This window comes from Salmo salar, chromosome 06 (genome assembly GCF_965601325.2).
Source record: "Salmo salar chromosome 06, fSalSal1, whole genome shotgun sequence".
Classification (NCBI taxonomy): domain Eukaryota; kingdom Metazoa; phylum Chordata; class Actinopteri; order Salmoniformes; family Salmonidae; genus Salmo; species Salmo salar.
The window spans coordinates 34,964,362-34,984,204 of NC_138296.1; the positions used below are offsets into that span (position 1 = coordinate 34,964,362).

The window sequence follows — 19,843 nt, forward strand, 5'->3', positions numbered from 1 at the left end:
TTACCCACGCAGTCTACCTCTAATACCGGTTAGATTAACAGAAGGTGTCAGTTACCTACCTAACACCACAGAAGAAGATAATCCGCCCCACACCACCTCTTCGATGTGCACTAGAGGGAGAAATCCCTGAGTGAATAGGTTGGCGTGGTGACACTCATGGAGCAGCTTTGACAGAACAGGGAGCAGCTCAGCACTGCAGTCAGAGAAAAATGACAGGTTTCTGTCTTCTCTGCAAATCTGTCACCACAACAAAAGATCAGGGGAACGGGAGACCCATCTTAAATTCTCCCTCTGCACCTACTGTACCTTCAGAAAGTATTCACACCCTGTTACTTTTTCCACATTTTGTTGTTACAGCCTGAATTTAAAAATTATTACATTGAAATGTTGTGTCACTGATCTACACACAATACCCCATAATGTCAAAGTGGAATTTTGACATCATAGAAAATGAAAAGTTGAAATGTATTCAACCCCTTTTGTTATGGCAAGCCTAACTAAGTACAGATGTAAAAATGTGCTTATCAAGTCACATAATAAGTTGCATGGACTCACTCTGTGTTCAATAATAGTGTTAACGTGTTTTTTTTAATGATAACCCCATCGTTGTACCCAACACATACAATTATCTGTAAGGTCCCTCGCAAAGAACAGAACCTATTGGTAGTTGGGTGTTAAAAATAAAAGCAGACATTGAGTGACCTAGTTACAGTTGTGACTTAAATTGTCTTGACAATCTATGGCAAGGTATGACAATGGCTGTCAAGCAATGATCAACAACCAACTTGACAGAGCATGAAGAATTTTATATTTATATTGCAAATATTGTACAATCCAGGTGTGCACAGCTCTTAGAGACTTACCCAGAAAGACTCACAGCTGTAATCTCTGCAAAAAGTGATTCTAACATGTATTGACTCAGGGGTGTGAATATTTATGTAAATTAGATATTTCTGTATTTCATTTTCAAAAATGTACTACAAAGAAATATATATAAAAAAATCCACTTTGTCATTATGGGGTATTGTATATAGATGGGTGAGCTAAAAATAAATCTATTGAATCAATTTTGAATTTAGGCTGTGACACAACAAAATGTGGAATAAATCAAGGGGTATGAATACTTCCTGAAGGAACTGTTTCTCCCTTGGCTCCACACACAAACACACTGATAGGTTGTATCGCTACACATCACTGCATTGGAAGAGCAGTGGTGGCCCCTCTTCATTACAGGTTGGCCCCTCCAGAGAACACCCCATTTCCCAGACTGCCTTGGTTGGACTAATCCCTCATGCTTCCAATCCATCCCTTGCTCCTATTTTTCTCTCTTCCTCCTCCTTTTCTCTCAGCATCTCTCCATCCATACCATGTAATGTCCACCTCCAACCATCAGCTTGCGTTTAACCTCTCTGTCTGTGTGTCCTACCTGTTTGACCCTGTAGGGGGCACCCTGTCCCGGCACGCCTCTCTGCCCACCCAGCGCCACCAGCTCCTCTCCAGAGCCCCCCTCTCCTCCAGCCTGAGCTCAGCCCCCCAGACCGACGACTCCTACACACTGTACACCCCCAACAATCCCCACCTGGCCCTCCCCCACACCATCGGCCTCAGCGCCAACCCAGGTATATACACACTCACCCTTATACATGCACTCAGAGGACAGACGCACATCGAAACAGGTATACAGTACTCAGCCCCCTAACCAGCCAGACAACTTCCCCACCACTGTGAACCGTGGTGAGGGCACAAGGACACCTATGTTCGCCCCCTCTAAACCCCTCTCATGCTCAGGCCCAGCCAATCCCCAGTGCTGCTCCGTAGACCATGGTACCCCCATGGCCCAACAGTGTTGTTATGTCTGATAGGTCGGCCTCCCAGCAGCCTCTCTCAGCCTGGTTGTCCCCTGGAGGACATCTGGGTGCTCAGGAACTCACACACCGCGGGTAAGAGTCCCTCCACTGTCCCCCCATGACAATAGCTGGCTGTCTCTGTCCCCTATCCCCATGCTCTACCTTTGTCATGTGCCAGCTTCAAACTGAGCTTCCCATAGCTCCTGCTGTTCTCCCTGCTGCCACGAGATGGGACCACCAGGAAACCTCTGTTCCAGTGACCAAAAAAAAGTGACAATTCCGACAGTCTACAGGACACTGCAAGCTTAATGGGTGCCCTGTGTACTCCGCTGTAGGAATTTTCCATTGTGGATGACCTTTCATCTGTCCTACTGCAGGACTGTAGTTGTAGTTTACCCCTGTAGTTCTGTAGTTCTGTACCCTTGGCTGCTGTTGCTCTATGCCTGCAGCTCCGCTCCACCATGCAACCATCTCCCTTGGCTTCGTATGGCAGCAAATGACGTCCTGTCCTGGCCTGTGCCACCCCCCTGATCTGTGATGACTTTCCTGGCTCAGTGACAGGGTCCACAGCCCCAACCTCTGCCATCCTCTGCCAGCTTCAGTTAGAATCATGTGGATGTGTGTGTGACTGTGTTGACGTGAGCTCTGGAAGGACACAGAGGGGAGGGACCTCATTTTGCTCTCCCTCTCGCTGTCCAGCCACCACGGTTGTCTTTAACGTCCCTCACTTCTATCTCTCTTTCTCTTCTCCCTCTGCATCCTCCTCTCCTGTGGTCCGATCTAGCAGGTGACAGGAACAGTGTAGGGAGTACTGGCAGTGTGGGCAGCACCCGTAGTGCTGGGAGTGGACAGAGCACAGAGAGTAACACTGCCCCCAACGGACAACACCAGCAGACCACCGCACTCCCAGACACAGCCAAAGTACTGGACCAATTGTTATTTCAGCTTTATTTATCCTGGCTAGTTTTACTGAGATTTACTGAGATAACAATGCTAAAACAATTGCAAACCTTACTCACAGCTATGAACAGAGGAAATGTAATATTGTGATTTACTGTCTTCATATGTAGTGCCAGTCAACAGATTGTTTATTCCTGCTCTCTCTGTAACTTGTCTTGTGCTCTGTTTTGATGTGCAGCCAGCGCCCTCTGCTGGTGACTCAGGGCAACCAGTCCCCAATAAACAGCCTGACCTGACTGCAGGTAGGAATACCAACCCTTTCTCTCATTACTGTTGCATACCACAACATTTCTCCTGAAACTTCAACTTTCTAGTTTGGTTTGTGCTTATTGGTAGAAAACATCCTGAACACCATTCATTTAACTCTCCAGTGTGTGTTTTCTTGTCTAGTGGTTCTGGGTGCTCCTCGGAGGCCGATGGTGAACATACAGAGACCAGGGGAACAGCAGTTTGTCTCCCCACAGTTTGTACGTCCTCAGCAGCTACTGGAGGGCAAGGTGAGAATCAGACACAGGACAGACGCAGGACAGGACAGACGCAGGACAGGACAGACGCAGGACAGGACAGACGCAGGACTGGAAATATTGTCCATGTTTGCCACACATTACCACTCATGATTGTATTTTTCTGTGTACTCTGTATGCCACAGTGAAATAAATGTATCTATTAAAAGAAAGGAGGACAGTGAATAGGCCAGTAATTGATGTCAATGTGATACTCAACCCCTCCCCTCTGGTGTAGGATGCAGAGGCCATCTACCAGTGGCTGAGTGACTTCCAGTTGGAGCAGTACACTGGGAACTTCATCACGGCCGGCTACGACGTCCCCACCATCAGCAGGATGACCCCAGAGGACCTGACGGCCATCGGCGTCACCAAGCCAGGCCACCGCAAGAAGATCTCAATCGAGATAGGAAACCTCAGCATCCCAGAGTGGCTGCCTGAATACATCCCGGTAAGGTCTTACTGATGCATGTGTCTGTCTGTCTGTCTGCTTTTGTGTGCAGGTCAGGTTTTACATTACTTTCGTAAAGGTTTCAACTGTGTAGGTCTGACTGTGACTCTTCTCCTACTCCAGGCAGACCTGGGGGAGTGGCTGAGTACCATAGGCCTGCCTCAGTACCAAAGGAAGCTGTCAGAGAACGGCTATGACTCCATCAGCATCGTACGGGACCTGACCTGGGAGGACCTGCAGGAGATAGGCATCACCAAGCTGGGCCACCAGAAGAAGATGATGCTGGCCGTGAAGAAGCTGTGTGACATCCAGAGGGCCATCCTAGCTGCAGAATCAGGCCAGGGCACGTTGCGCCGCAAGCCCCCTGGAGCCCTTCACCTGGTCACCATCGAGCCCCCTGACAGCGCCTCTGACTGCCCCTCGCCCCACACCCCCAAGATGCTGACCTTCCAGGACAGCGAGCTGAGCGCTGAGCTGCAGACAGCCATGTCCAGCCACTACCAGGAGGGCCTGGCCATCAAGAGTGCCGTGGGCATGTCTCGGAGCCAAGAGAGCATTGACGCCCGGTCCAGGGGCTCAGGGCGCTCCCAGGACCCCCCCACGGCCTCCATCACTCCCCACAGCCGCTCACAGGAGAGCCTAGGCAGCAGCAGCACCTCTACCAGCCTCAGTGCTGACAGCAGCCCTGCCAAGGAGAGGAACATTCCAGAAGGCTGGGACCAGAGGTCCATACTACAGCAGCAGCTGCCCAAGCAGGTCCCCCTGGGGGCAGCCACCGTGTTCAAGTACCCAGCCATCCCAGCCAAGCCTAAAGGCCCTGGGTCTCACTCCCTAGGCTCCTCTCCCCAGGGCTCCCCGGCCCAGAGGGGCTTCAGCTACCTCCACTCCCACTGTGGCAGCACCGACCTGAGCTACGGCTCGCCCACCAAGCCCTTGGCACACACCTACCACGCCATGACCCTGGCCCCGCCTAAGAAGCGCAGTCAGAGCCTGACACGCTATGCCTTGTCAGACGGCGAACCAGACGAAGAGGATGACGACCTGGCTCCGCCCTCTAGCACCCTAGAGTCCTACGCCACCCTGACCCGCCGGCCTGGACGCAGCCAGCTGGCAGGCATGCAGACCACACCCGTAAAGTACGGCACTGTGGGGCGTAGCCAGTCCTTTGCCGTGCGCGCTCGTAAAAAGGGTCCCCCTCCAGCCCCACCCAAGAGACTGAGCTCGGTGAGCAGCAGCCCCAGCGTTGGGTCCATGGAGAATATGGCGCCCTCTCCTGGGGGGGTGGAGACAGACAGCCCAGGGAGCGTGAGGAGCATCGCAGCCTGTCTGGAGGCCTCCACTGAGGGCAAGAGCCTGTCCAGGCCCAGGCTGGACCTCCTCCAACCAGAGCCTCTCCTCCCCAGCCTCACCCCCTCAGGACTGGAGCCCAGAGAGGCCTCCGCAGGGATGAAGAGGAGGGTGCAGAGCGAATGTGTTCCAGCCCAGACCGACATCCCAGACCATGACCCAGAGCGAGGGGTGAAGTCAGACTCTGAGGAGGAGGAACCTAAGGCACCGGGGTTGGATGGCTCCTCATCCCCTCACAATAGCTCCAGCGAGTGTATCCCCTTTGCTGAGGAGGGCAACCTCACCATCAAGCAGAGGCCCAAGGTGGGAGGGCCGCTCAGGGCCGAGAGCACTGTGGAGATCCCGGCAGACAAGAACGGGCCCACCAAGACAGCCCTGGAGGTGCCTGAGTTTAACCTGAAGGAGTCAGACACTGTGAAGCGGAGATACAAGCCTAAAGACCATGCTGGCAGCTCTCCCACCAGTGACAGTGAGGGCCAGATAGAGTCAGACTCCAGTCCAGGCAGCAGGGCCCAGTCCCAGAGCTGTGAGGAGGTGAGTCTGGTCAGTCTGAGGATCAGCGAGGCCAGTCTGGAAGGGCTGGAGAACCTAGCAAGGACAGGCACACCCCTCAAACCCCCCGTCTCCCCCAAGCCTCACAGCTCCCACAGACCCCCCGTCACAGCCCCAAAACCGTCCCGACACAGTCTGGCTGCTGCTACAGGTAACTTATTACACGTGGAAGCTCATTATTATGTCTTTCTGTTTTTATCATCAATTCTGAGTTTCTGCTTTTGCTTCCTGTCCAACAGCCATAGTGCCGCCCACTATGACTGTCAACGTGGTACAGAGTCTTGCCTTCTCAGCCCCACCATCACCCACACCCAGCCGGTGTCCCACAGCCCCAGGGCTTCAGAGCCAGGCAGCCCAGACAGGCAAGCCCCAGATCTGTGTGGTCGGCCCAGGCCCAGGGGTAGAGTCTGGCCCGGGGTTAGAGGTGGTGCAGCAGCAGAGGCTGGAGCAGACCAGCACCTCTCTGGAGGCAGCACTGCAGGCTGTGGAGAGAAAACTCACCCAGGAGGACAGCACTGACGGGTAAGAGAACACGATAAACACCTCACCATTTCCTGTATTTACAGGCCATATACACTCTACTGTTTATGTGAACTGAAGTAGCATTCATGCAACATTATATCTGTCCCATTATGGTGTCTTTGAGAGCATGGGCAGTGCCATTGAGGCCATCTCCATTTTGAAGTAGTCAGTTTTCTTCTTCTACTACTTCAATGAGTTGGTAAACAAACTGAAAGGTTGCATACTGCAGCTGGAGTGTGTTGTCTGAACAGGTATAAAGACAAGGTTGGTGATTTACTGTCCCTTGCAGGTATGGAATGTTTGCTCAGGTCCCACCTGATGACCTGGATGGAATTATGTGATCCTTCCTTAACCCATATTTGACTACTTCAAAATGGTGAAAGTCCTCAATGGCGCTGCCCTTGATAAAACAGGCTTTTGAGCACTTGAGTCCTCTATCTATCTCCATGACTAAACCCTGCTTCTTTTTCCACCTCCTGACAGTGGGGCTAACACAGTGAAGTCAGCGGGCAACATTCTGGATGACATTGGCAACATGTTTGATGACCTTGCTGACCAGCTGGATGCCATGCTGGACTAAGCCCTCTATCCACTCCACTGACCAGCCCACTGACCCTTGACCCTTCACCTCAGGAAGTACTAATGACCATGAGAGGGAGAATGGAGCAGGTCACCCCACCTAAGTGTTATCTCCGACCCCGACGCCCCTAAAACTACAGGCCAACCCCCACCACCAGACTAACAGAAACATATGGGACTACATTGTAGGATGTGCCATGGACTGGGATGGTTTTAATGAACAGTGTGTATCCATCTCCCTCCTCCCTGCCTCCATGTTGCCACTTCTTCTCCTTTCAACACCAGCACTTAACTCTGCTCTACAGTGCATTGCCATCAGTCACAACAACCCTGTTGGTTTCAACACAGGGCCTGACTGACTGTAGATACATGAGGGGTGGACAACATACTGTACCAGTACACCGTTGTATTGGGTTGTTTCATATTCTACCCAACATCCTCCATTTCTTTGTCTTGATGGTGTGTCTTTCTTCCCCTCCTTTCTCACAGTATCCACCTCTGTGTAAAGTCATTGTTTGGCCATTGCAGCAGTAGAGAGAGAGACAATGGGGAGAAGTGGTGTTTTTATACTGTCCTATAGAGGAACCATTCCTAGACAGAATATTACCATACAATACCATTTGTATTAGACGCTGTATCTGTCATTTGACCTTTGTATTTCACTATGTCTGACCATTTCAATTGGACCGTGTTGATATTTTCAATACTCTTGTATTTTATCCATTTTATACCAAGTTGACCACAATGAAAGTGTTTTTGTGTCTTCCTCAAGGCATGGTGCCAGTACATTTGTGCTGTTAAAATCTTTAGTAATACAGAATGACTAGATGCTATATAATTTCTGGTTTTATGAAGCTATGTAAAAGTGCTGGATGATATTGTTTAAACAAAAGGGAAGAAGACCTTTGCTTTTCAAAGCATATTTAGCTATTGTCACTGTCCACACTGTCAATATAAGGAGTTATACATGCTTTGTACAGCCGAGGATGACATGCAAGATATTAATAATGTACACTATTTTTGAAAGAAAAAAAACAACATTTTAATGTAGATTAGTCCAACTAGTATTTAAATTAGAGTATCTAAATATGTATATTGTATACTTATAGGTATATCTGGGAGCAGAATCATATTCAACCAAAGTTCTTTGTACAGATTTTCCTTAAATATTTCCATAAAATGCAGAGCCATTGTTAAGGGGTTCTGGTCTTCCTTATTGTAACATGAAATGAATTATCTACATGGTTATCAAAAAACGGTCTGTTTTTTTCCCTGTCCACCCAGCATTATATGGCTATGTTCCATATTTGGACTCTATATTTGAACTCTTCTATGCTGTCTTTCTGTCTTCCTCATCAACTTTCAAATCATTAACCCTGACTTGTATGATTGTGTAGTGTCCTCTGTACTGTAAATGTTTGTTGTTTCAGTGTGAATGTGATCCCTGGCTGTAACCTGGGTTTCATCTCTGTCGTTCTCAGGAATGTCCCACCTATTCAGTTCAAGCTGCTCTCACATTAAACACGCACACCTGGCTTTGTTATGGGAGGAGGAACCGTGGTTTTGAAGAGGTGAGGTGAAGGAGAGCCTTGCGTGAATGTGAAAGAGGCACCTTATTTAAGATGGGTCTGTGGATATATGTTATTCTGTTTTTTCATCCAGCTGAATCTTCATTTGGTTACAGTTAACCATTAAATATTCAAGTCTGATCCTGTTGAATTCTCTCGTTCATTTCTGGATTTAAATATCCAGAAGCCTTTTAAGAGTGGGTGCATTTCATCTACACCTTTATAGCACAGAAATAGATTTCTAACATTTATGTTATTGTAGTCTTAATTTAAATGGAGAGTCATGGGACAACAGTGGTGAGATGTACAATTTAATACAGTATAGAAATAACATGAACAGTTTAAGAGCATGACACCCCCATACAATTCAATAGTGAAAATAGCGAATCTCACTGTCATTCTCAATACTGAACATACACATAACATTTAGTGAAGCGCAGACATTTATATTCTTATTAAAGAAAGCAATTATGTTTAAGTACATCTACGTAAACGTAAAATCCTCAAAGCATTTTGACAATGGCAATAAAAAAAAACTGAAATGAAAAGTATCGCAATATACAGTGGTAATGGCAACGCTATGGACGTAAGGTTTTCAGCCTTCACATTTATTGAAGTAAGACTGGTATGGATGGACACTGCACCAACATATCGTTCCCCAATGACTGACTGACTGTCAGTGGTTGTCGTTCATCAGGGTTTTGGTCCCTAAAAGGTTTGCAGAATCTACCACACACAGACTTGATTAGTGAAGGTGCTGAAGGCAAAAACTGGACAAACATGGAAAAATCTCTGCACACTTCCAGTCAGAAGCAAATTTCTTCTGAAGCTCGACTGACCCAAAGCTCAGCTACATGAAAGACATTTGCATCTGACTGGAAGTGTGAAGTGGCTTGCTACTTGGCGTCTGAAAGGTGATAGACTAGACAGGTATGTAAGTGGCTGGTCCCATTCTCATTTAAGGCAAAAAAAATATTGTTTCAATGACTGATTAACGTGTAGAGGAATGGCCATAAGAGAGACCTACTCCACTATACTGACAGGCACCAGGCTATGACCAGCAGGGACTTCCAAGGTCTTCTGGGCATACACACCCAGGTACAAAACACAAACTGATTTTCAAATCACAATACAAAGATTCTTATCTGATCTAGCTGTTTCCTTTCCAACATTGGCATATTCGTCTAGATATTGTTAGCACATCATTTATAGCATCTGGAATATAATACATATGTGTGTATATATTTTACATATACCTGTATTCTCCCTCACCAATAGTTAAACTGCTGGTTTTAATGAGTCATAGAAAACATGGGGCTTAGAACAACCCCTCTCTCTCTCCGTCCCTCTCTCTCTGTCCCTCTCCTTCACTGACCTATGTGAGTATCTACTGGATGTGGGTGTGTGCAGGGCGAGGTACTCTACAGGTTGCTGAACAGTTCATTTTTCTTGCTCCAGTCCATGGGCGGGGCCCTCTTGTTAGAGCGTTTCTGGTGAGCACGCTCCTTGACCTGCTGCAGGGACAGGTTCAGACCCGGGATGGCGCCCATGATCACTGGCTCAGACAACTGACCAACCAGGGAGGAGAGAGAGGGGTTAAAAGAGAGTGTGAGAGAGGAGTAGAAGTAGAGAGAGAAAGCACAAGAGCCACAAGCCCCGTTTATACCTGGTTCTAAACATGAGTACTGTGTACTGATCTTGTCCGCATTCTGATTTTGCCAGCATATTTAAACAGGTGTAGATGACTAAAAGACACATTGAACTGATTGTGATCTGATCTTGCGTCACACACAGATCTGGATGGTGAAACCATTTAAATCGTTATCCCGCCCTCTAAAATAATTGACGCCATTGACTTATGGCATCAATGTATCAAAATAAATACATATTATTTTGAAAGAATATCTGTCAAATCATTTTCATACAGGGAGGGACCAGGATATCTGGTCACAATAGACGGATAAGAGATGTAGATGCAACGGCTACAATGTGGGCCCAATAAGAATGTGGATAAGATCACGACAAAGGACACATGTCAACACCAAGTATAAACGAGGCTAGAGAGAAGAAATTGATATTTTGATATTGTAGTAGTAAAGCCTATTTTACAAGAGTGTGCTCAAATAATAGACACTATACATTACTGTGTCATTATGGAAACACATTCAGATCATGACATTTTACATTTTACATTTTAGTCATTTAGCAGACGCTCTTATCCAGAGCGACTTACAAATTGGTGCATTCACCTATAATATCCAGTGGAACAACCACTTTACAATAGTGCATCTAAATCTTTTAAGGGGGGGGTTAGAAGGATTACTTTATCCTATCCTAGGTATTCCTTAAAGAGGTGGGGTTTCAGGTGTCTCCGGAAGGTGGTGATTGACTCCGCTGTCCTGGCGTCGTGAGGGAGCTTGTTCCACCATTGGGGTGCCAGAGCAGCGAACAGTTTTGACTGGGCTGAGCGGGAACTGAGCGGGAACTGAGACTTCAGCTGCTTTATAATGCTGCTTCACATGTGTTTTCAGGGCGGGACTTACCTCTGTGGGTGGGGTTGTGAGTGAGGCGTTGGAGGAGGTGTTGCTTGGAGATGGGCTGATTGACAGCTTAGAGTCCTGCTCCACCTCTTTGGCCAGTTTTCCATTTCCATTCACCTGCAGTGGACACACAGACAGCAAGCAACAAATCAGATCAAATACAAGTAGCCAAAGTGGGGGTCAAGTTTGAGAGAACTCTCCATGGAGAGTCTGGCTGCAATATTATGTTTGCCCACAGGGAGGCAGACTTTACTGTGCCCCATACACACACTGTCTGACCATGCTGGTTGGGAAGTGGTATGATATGTCTCCCTAGGCCAGTAGAGGCAGCAGCAGTTTACTAGAGCCTACTGGGGTCAGAGCATTAGAGAAGACCCAATCACCCTGTTCTGCCATGTCAGTGCCGACCTCACCCTAATCTAAGATAGCAGGCGTAAAAAAACATTCCGTTTTTCAGGGGAAACGGAAGTTAGGTTGAAAGTACTGCATCCCTGAAAACGGGAAACATCCGCTTTCTACCGAGCCCATGGAGAGTGACCTCACCCTAACCTCTCAACTCCTCTCTCTCTCTGCCTTTCCCTCACCTCTCTACCCTGCCTCCCCTCTCACTTAATCCAATGTTTTGACTGTTAGATTTGGGGGTTAAAATTATGGTCAATGACTGAGGACTAGGGTCTCACTACTGACCTGCGCCTGTCTTCTTTACTGATGAAGTCTATTAGCATAGTATTAATGTATTGGAGTTAACCTAATGACATCTTCTTCTTCGGTTTGTTTGGCAAGCCTCCAAATCACTGACCATATCTAGATTACATCACAACACACAATAGAGAATCCCCAGATAATACAGTGGGCTGCTATCATATGCCAGATATCTCTCTCTGTACCTGAGTCTACAGTACAGTAGGTGGTAGGTGTGGGCTGGCCTGTCCCCTTACTAAGGGATTATGCCCAAATACCTCAGAGGGATTAACATGGTGCTGATGAATTCTCCATGCCTAAACAACAGTGTACTGCTTTCAGCTTGTTATCCAGCATTACCATGTAAACCCTCTATACCTGTTTACCAGGCTCTGAGCACAGGGCTACACTATCCCTGGTACTGTATATCTTACAGACACCTGGACCTGGTTCTGTTCTGTCAGGGTAGACTGCTCTCCTGGCTCCCTGAGTGAATATATTCAGATTACACAGGATTTACATATATCAACACAGAGAGTAGGACGCCTGGGCCAGCCTGCCTGGGTCAGCCTGCCTGGGTCAGCCTGCCTGGGTCAGCCTGCCTGCTGGAAACAGTCTGTTCTATTCAATAATGAGTGCGCTGGAAAGAGAGTGAGAACCAACCAACACAAAGTAAATTATATGAAGCAATACACACACTCTACAGTCCTATGAAATAATACTAGTCCACTCCCTATGAATGCTCAGCTGATACGGTGCCTGTCAGTGCCAAAGCAGAAGCAGTTAATCCACAGTGTTTCATTTCTAGGGGCTGACCTGTCAGTGACCTCCACAGTGCCAGGAAAAAAAGACTAGTGTTTTGGGAAGTCCACTCTGTGGGAGCGCAACTCTGTCTGTCTGTCTGTCTGTCTGTCTGTCTGTCTGTCTGTCTGTCTGTCTGTCTGTCTGTCTGTCTGTCTGTCTGTCTGTCTGTCTGTCTCTCAAATGTTAGTTTTACGATATTTGGTCAATAAGGTATCCAAGTCTTACCGTCTTTTCCATGTCTCCGTTGACGACAGGCTCAGGCAAAGCTCCTGAAAGCAGAAGAGAACACTGCTCAGTCATGGACTCCACACAAACTCACACTCCCTCCTCCATACCAGCTATTCACAACCATTCAACAACATCTAACCATGGAAATTCTCCAATCTTATAGTCAGTTCTAAATATCCTGTAACTGTCCCACCTCCGTCTAACACCAGAACAGAATTCCAGAGTGACTCATATCCAGTTCAGGTTTCATCCCAGCGACACCTACTCTGTTACATAGCGCAGGTATGTGTAGGTCATCCATTATTCAAACAGGGTTCATCTTCACAGAGATGTTCTCTGACCCTGGTTACCTGCCACGCATCATCACGTCCAAACAAGCTGCTGCATATGAAACCCAGTACCCTAGTGACCAACCTATATTAAATAGCCCTGGTAAGAAACTCTCCTCTAACCCTGTCACAAGGATATTAAGGAATGGTTTTCACTTGGCTAAGTCAACCACAGAAAGAGACAATACACTATATCTAAACCTGTGTGTCTATCTAAAACAGATACAGTTGACTGATGAACAACTGACCCCTGGTCGGAGCTGGTGGAATACTAAGACGGACCCTTACCTTCCATGCTTCAATTCCTCTCACACAGACAGACAGACAATCGGTGAGAACTAAGATAGTAACCTGTTATCATCTAAAGATAGCCTGACCCTGGTCTACGTCCCCCTGGGCTGTTCTGAGACCTGTTGAAGCTGTCTCTATGTACCTCTGTGCTCCTTGGGTCCCTCCTCACTGTTTGCACACGGTCAAGAGGCTCTTCAGTCCCAATACAGCTAACACTACAGGCTGAGAGGCCACTTGGAGCCAACGCCTTGGAAACCAAACACAAGTGCTGGCCAGAGGGGTGGCGAGAGGGGAGTGTGGACTCTGTGTGTCCATCCATGTGTGTGTGTGTGTGTCTGGCCTCGTGTTTGCGCACACATGTATGTGTGTGTACGTGCTTGAGTGTGTACCAAAGTCACGGTGATCAGGTGCCCTCTGAGTGGGCAACAAGATAGAGCAGTTACCTGGGCAACGCCTCAATGGAATTTTGCTCCTGTTGGGCATTTTTCAGTCAGGTCTCGAAGCCGATAGCAGAAACCACAGGAAGTTAGATAGGACTAAGACCTGACCATATATCCCCCTGGATGGAACAGGAGTTATATGTCCTTTTACTGCTTCACTATACTCATTCAGAGGAGAGGACACAGCATGTCAATCATCAGTCAACTGTGAGGTGTAACCGTGCCAATGGACAGCTGTCAAATCAAATGTTATTGGTCACATACACATATTTAGCTGATGTTATTGGTCACATACACATATTTAGCTGATTTTATTGGTCACATACACATATTTAGCAGATGTTATTGGTCACATACACATATTTAGCAGATGTTATTGGTCACATACACATATTTAGCAGATGTTATTGGTCACATACACATATTTAGCAGATGTTATTGCAGGTGTAGTGAAATGCTTGTCTAAACAACCAGTGTGGACCCAGAACACAAGAACATTCCTCCATGTAAAACAGAGGACATTCTTATCACAACAAAGCAGCTACTGAATTTTTATTGGTGCACTAACTGACAGGGGTGGCAGGTAGCCTAGTAGTTAGAGCGTTGGGCCAGTAACCGAAAGGTTGCTAGATCAAATCGCCGAGCTGACAATGTAAAAATCTGTTGTTCTGTCCCTGAACAAGGCAGTTAACTCAGTGTTCCTAGGCTGTCATTGTAAATAAGAATTTGTTCTTAACTGACTTGCCTAGTTAAATGAAAAATAAATATTGTCTACTTCTACCCACCATCTTATTAATACAGTTCACTCAGAGGCACAGACCTTTTTAATAAACAGTATCTTTGGCCTGATCAGGCAGCAGCGCTTCACTGTTGTTTATGGCAGAGCTTCAAGCAGAGGAAATATAAAGGCAGTCTGGGGCAGGGTGGTGTGTGTGTGTGGGGGGGGGGGTGGGTGTGTGTTTGCAGCACACACACTGACTAATATGCATGTCCCAGACACAGAGGGCACCGATTTCCTCCACACCCATATGGTTGTCATAGCGTCGGCTGGGCTGGCTTCATCGTTCTATGAGGCCGTTGGCATCAGAATGGCACTCAGAGTAGCCAGCCAAGTGCTGTCATGGGCCACCGCCCTGTTTCAACAAGTGTTACTTGGGCACAGTTGGCCTCTCAAGCCAAACACAGATTGACATTTATTGTCATGAATCTTGCCTTGAAGGCAGAACCAAACGATTCCCGCTACATGTGCTAGCTACAAAGTAATTATTGACTATATTATAAAAAATGTATGAAAGCAAAAATGTGCTTTTTGGTCTTATTTTAAGGTTAGGGTTAGCAGTGTGGTTAAGGTTATGGTTAAGGTTAGGTGAAACATCTGATTTTAAGACTTTGTGGCTGTACCAGCTAGTGACTACTCCGCAGAGCTGCCTCCAGGGCAAAATTCATGACAATAAATGCCAATCTTCAGCCAGACTCACCAGCACTGGAGTCAATTTACAGGCTGTGGCTCCCTCTAGGGGCTTTCAGAGGTACAACAGCCTTCTCTTTGTGAAGAGCTCAGTGGTTGTTGGGGGAAGTTGACCCTAGACAGTTGGGGGAAGTTTGCATTTAGCCCTTAATAGTGGTTGACATTCAGGGAAGTTAAGCTGATTCTAGACCCGTACCTAAGAGTTCGGATTTTGTACCTCGAGCAAACAACGTGAGGGGACAGGAAATGAGATGAGCTCAGTATCCGTGTGTCTCTGTGTCTGTGTTCCTTGGCAGAGAGAGAGGAGCAGAGGAGCCTGGCCAAGCAGTCAGACAGACCCTTAATCTGCTAGTGTTTACCAAGGACAAGGGGACAGGGGGGTAAGAGGTCAGGCCTGAGAGAGAAACCTCTGGGGACTATAGACCTTGAATGAGGCTGTTAAAGGAGAAGTAAGTGGTTTAATCATTACCTGGCTAGTTAAAAATATATATATATATGAGGTGATTGCAGAGGCAAAACGCTCCCTACACTGTGAGGCTGTCTCAGATCTGATGATGATTCCCATGTCCATCAGGGATCGTGTGAGTGAGGGGCTTCAGAGGTCTGTCCTTCACACACACAGTGAGGAACGTGCAAGCTGATAACATCCATTGTGTGTGAATGCTTGGACACGTATGTCTACAGAAAGGATCACTAATCCAGCCAAACTGCATCAACCGTGTTCTGGCCCTTTCTTGTAGATGTTTCTGGTCTCACCTGTGATGTGTTCTGGGGTGGGAGCGACTCTGCACCTCCTGAAGAAGGCATCTGTGTCTGTGTCCACAACCAGTAGAGAGGTCTCCTCACCACCAGACTTGATGGCTGCCACCACCTCCGAGTGCTGCTTCCCCTCCACTGTCATACCATTCACCTGGAGAGACAGGGGGAGCGACAGAGAGGGGGAGGGGGGGAGAAAGAGGGGGGCAGAGGGGAGAGAGGGGGCGAGAGACAGAGAGAGGGAGAGCGAAGGGGGAGAGAGACAGAGAGAGAGTGTAAGGAACTTCAAAACACACACAGACACAAGAGTCATGTCTGTACAAATCAGCTCATGAAGCATTAACTCCTTAGTTGTATAAGTAGTGTAACTATAGTTAACCAAGTCAAAACGGTGAAGGATAGTCCAACAGCCTAAAACTACAGGTGTCCCTTTCACATCAGCACCATAGTTTGTTCAAGTAACTAACTCTTTATGGGGAACTATTTCTTGCATATTTCCATTGTTCTCACAATGAGGACGATAACCTGTTTATCAAAGCTAGGACTCAGTTTTCAATATTATCATCAGTCTGTTGTCCAGCAGGAAATCCTGTCTCTCCACACAAACACAGAATATGCTGCTGCACACACACACACACAGAGAGGAAGTGAATCTCTCCCAGGGGCTTGGTAAATGAGTGTCAAACTCTTCACTGTTGCATAAGAATCTGTAGTACGTAGTCGGAATACAAATGAAACATTGCTGAAGAGAACAGTGTACAATTCAGAGATAACATAAAGGAGTGCAACAACATTCTACTTTCCTTTCTCTTCATACAGTAGGTTCTTAGATAGCAACAACTGCTAGTAGCCAGAGAGTGCTAGCAACACCATCTCAGCCATCAGGCCATTGGCCCAGCATATGTCATGATGTCATCTGTTCCCCAGACAGCTGAACATTCTGAGGAACCACTGCTGAGATAGCATGTGTGTACTTTGTATGTGTGGGTTCTGTGAGCTCTAAGTGTGTATTTTGTGCACATGTATGTGTGCATGCGTGCGTGAGTATCTTCGTGTGTGTGCATGTGTGTTTACATGTACGTGACTTGCCTAATTAAATAAAGGTTACATTAAAAAAAATAACAATTACGTGTCTGTGTGTGTACGTGGGTATGCGCATGAGTGTAATGCGTGCATGTGTGTGTATCTGTGTCGGTCATAGGGTGGGCCTGCCTGTCTACCACAGTCCCAGGAAGGAGACTAAACAATACATGCTTCGGCAGTAACAATAGCTGTCCATTTAACAGAAAGAATACAGTCCTCAGTGGGTGGTGGGAGTGTGGGGCCCGCTGGGGGATGGAAACCCCTCTCTGTCTCAAGGATTCAACTCTCCTCTCTCCTTTTTCACTAAACAGTGACTAGAGTAGAATGAGGGCAGCCAGACACACCTCTGACAACACACACACACACACACACACACACACACACACACACACGCACACACACACACACACACGCACACGCACACGCACACACACACACCTCAACAGTACTGAGTAATGAGCAGGATAGACTGGGGTGGTAAAGTGCAGACAAGTCACCAGTGACAAAGCTGGATTATCCCAGTCTGATCTAACTCCCAGTGACAGTGTCCACCTCTCCCCTCCTATGAGATTAGGACCCCACACAGAGACTGTTACTACCACTCACAGTCCTCCTCACTCTACACCTCAACCAACAAGACTGAATTGTGCCAAGGCCATTAAAGACAAGTCCCGTAGTTTTAGAAAAGCTTGCATGACATACAGAAGTATTTTCATTAATACAATATTATTCAATTTACTACTATACAGTAATAATAGTACTGTGCATTGAATAGTACTAACAATAGTAATGTACTATTACTATACATGTAATAATAATAATAATAATAATAAAGTATGATGCCAGAGGTCAAAGGTGAGCTAGATAGTTACCTGTACTATCCTGTCCTTGGCCAGCAGGCCTGACCTCTGTGCAGGTGAGTCCTCATCCACTGCTCTGATGTACTGGCCTGGTCTGGCCTTCTCACTGTGCAGGTTGAAGCCGTAGCCATGAGGCCCCTTCTTGATCACACACAGACGCGGCCTCAGATCACTCTGCACGTCCTGATGAAGAGATGAAACACAGTTAGTTGAATATTATCCTGTTGGAGAATCTACTTTCTCCTTCCACTCTCCTGGTTTCCGGTGCTAAGACAATGAATCACATTCACAGAACTTACATGAAATGGTTCACATTCACAAAAAAATGTTTTTCCTTAACCATTTACACATCCCAATATCGGGCGGCAGGTAGCCTAGAGGTATTGGGCCAGTAACCGAAAGGTCGCTGGTTTCAATCTGCAAGCCATTGATCAAGACAGTTAACCCCCAACTACAACTGCTCCCCGGGCGTCGATGACGTGGGCGTGAAGGGGTTGGGTTAAATGCGGAGGACATATTTCAGTTGAATGGATTCAGTTGTGCCAACTGACTAGATATCCCCTTCCTTCCCATATGTCCAGTATGCTGATATGGTATGAAATGCAGTAATAGGCTACATTTAAGACCATGACATTGATGATCAAATCAGACTAAAATTACACCAGAGGAAGGAAAGGAGTCTAACAGAATAGGAGGGTGTACAGAATAGGAGGGTGTACAGAATAGGAGGGTATACAGAGCATGTGACTGGAGCTGTGTTGGTGTAGGGAGGAATGGGAGGGGCAGGGCAGAAGCCAGGAGGCATGGAGCCACTACCCCGGCCTGAGGAAGGGCCAGTTCCTGAGGGCCAGGCCCCTGTGTTGTGTGAGCCCAGTCAGCCCAGTGAGCCCAGGGCAGGACAATAGCAGGCTGGGAGGTGACCCCTGTCCTCCTGCCTCTCTGAGATGACAGGAAGACATAGCACTGTATTGTCATCCAGGAAAAAACTTGACCAAGTCCAGCTACTCCCATCCGTCGGTAAGAGAACACAAGTAGTCTTTTTTTAGTAAGGGGACCTTTCACAGAGTTTTACAAAGCCTCAGGGAATGTTAAAATGTAGGCGCAGAATAAAATACAGCACAGATATAAAACAGGAGACAAAAAAAATGACACAATCATAATCAATGTCTCCCTGACCCAACAACCCCATACTCCCCCTATTGGCCAATATGATTATTGACATAATCAATTTTTCCAAATACACTTTTGACGAGACTTTGATTGACACCTACAGTTGAAGTCGGAAGTTTACATACACCTTAGCCAAATACATTTAAACTCAGTTTTTCACAATTCCTGACATTTAATCCTAGTAAACATTCCCTGTCTGTGGTCAGTTAGGATCACCATTTTATTTTAAGAATGTGAAATGTCAGAATAATAGTAGAGAAAATGATTTATTTCAGCTTTTATTTCTTTCATCACATTCCCAGTGGGTCAGAAGTTTACATACACTCAATTAGTATTTGGTAGCATTGCCTTTAAATTGTTTAACTTGGGTCAGATGTGTCGGGTAGCCTTCCACAAGCTTCCCACAATAAGTTGGGTGAATTTTGGCCCATTCCTCCTGACAGAGCTGGTGTAACTGAGTCAGGTTTGTAGGCCTCCTTGCTCGCACACGCTTTTTCAGTTCTGCCCACAAATCTTCTATAGGATTTAGGTCAGGGCTTTGTGATGGCCACTCCAATACCTTGACTTTGTTGTCCTTAAGCCATTTTGCCACAACAGAAGTATGCTTGGGGTCATTGTCCATTTGGAAGTCCCATTTGCGACCAAGCTTTAACTTCCTGACTGATGTCTTGAGATGTTGCTTCAATATATCCACATAATTTTACTTCCTCATGATGCCATCTATTTTGTGAAGTGCACCAGTCCCTCCTGCAGCAAAGCACCCCCACAACATGATGCTGCCACCCCCGTGCTTCACGGTTGGGATGGTGTTCTTCATCTTGCAAGCACCCTTTTTCCTCCAAACATAACGATGGTCATTATGGC

General features: G+C 46.9%; 2 protein-coding genes across 6 annotated transcripts in view; one reads left to right on the plus strand and one right to left on the minus strand.

The window, feature by feature from the left end:
* Positions 1 to 8,470, plus strand: part of caskin2b (CASK interacting protein 2b) — a 95,077-nt gene extending 86,607 nt beyond the window's left edge. For 2 of the 5 annotated variants that reach the window (XM_045720291.2, XM_082976503.1), the window contains exons 12-19: positions 1,443 to 1,619; positions 2,632 to 2,768; positions 2,986 to 3,049; positions 3,198 to 3,304; positions 3,549 to 3,761; positions 3,885 to 5,811; positions 5,900 to 6,182; positions 6,666 to 8,470. In XM_045720291.2, coding sequence (XP_045576247.2) covers positions 1,443 to 1,619; positions 2,632 to 2,768; positions 2,986 to 3,049; positions 3,198 to 3,304; positions 3,549 to 3,761; positions 3,885 to 5,811; positions 5,900 to 6,182; positions 6,666 to 6,762 — 3,005 coding nt within the window. In that variant the 3' untranslated portion in view covers positions 6,763 to 8,470. The remainder of the gene's footprint in view (positions 1 to 1,442; positions 1,620 to 2,631; positions 2,769 to 2,985; positions 3,050 to 3,197; positions 3,305 to 3,548; positions 3,762 to 3,884; positions 5,812 to 5,899; positions 6,183 to 6,665) is intronic. The other 3 variants (XM_045720292.2, XM_045720293.2, XM_045720294.2) reach the window with 3 other exon arrangements.
* Positions 8,471 to 8,627: 157 nt separating this feature from the next.
* nherf1b (NHERF family PDZ scaffold protein 1b) overlaps positions 8,628 to 19,843 on the minus strand; it is a 35,191-nt gene continuing 23,975 nt past the window's right edge. Inside the window, exons 2-6 of the mRNA XM_014203504.3 lie at positions 17,822 to 17,992; positions 15,867 to 16,020; positions 12,580 to 12,623; positions 10,873 to 10,986; positions 8,628 to 9,897 (exon numbers count right to left, since the gene is read on the minus strand). Coding sequence (XP_014058979.1) covers positions 9,751 to 9,897; positions 10,873 to 10,986; positions 12,580 to 12,623; positions 15,867 to 16,020; positions 17,822 to 17,992 — 630 coding nt within the window. The 3' untranslated portion in view covers positions 8,628 to 9,750. The remainder of the gene's footprint in view (positions 9,898 to 10,872; positions 10,987 to 12,579; positions 12,624 to 15,866; positions 16,021 to 17,821; positions 17,993 to 19,843) is intronic.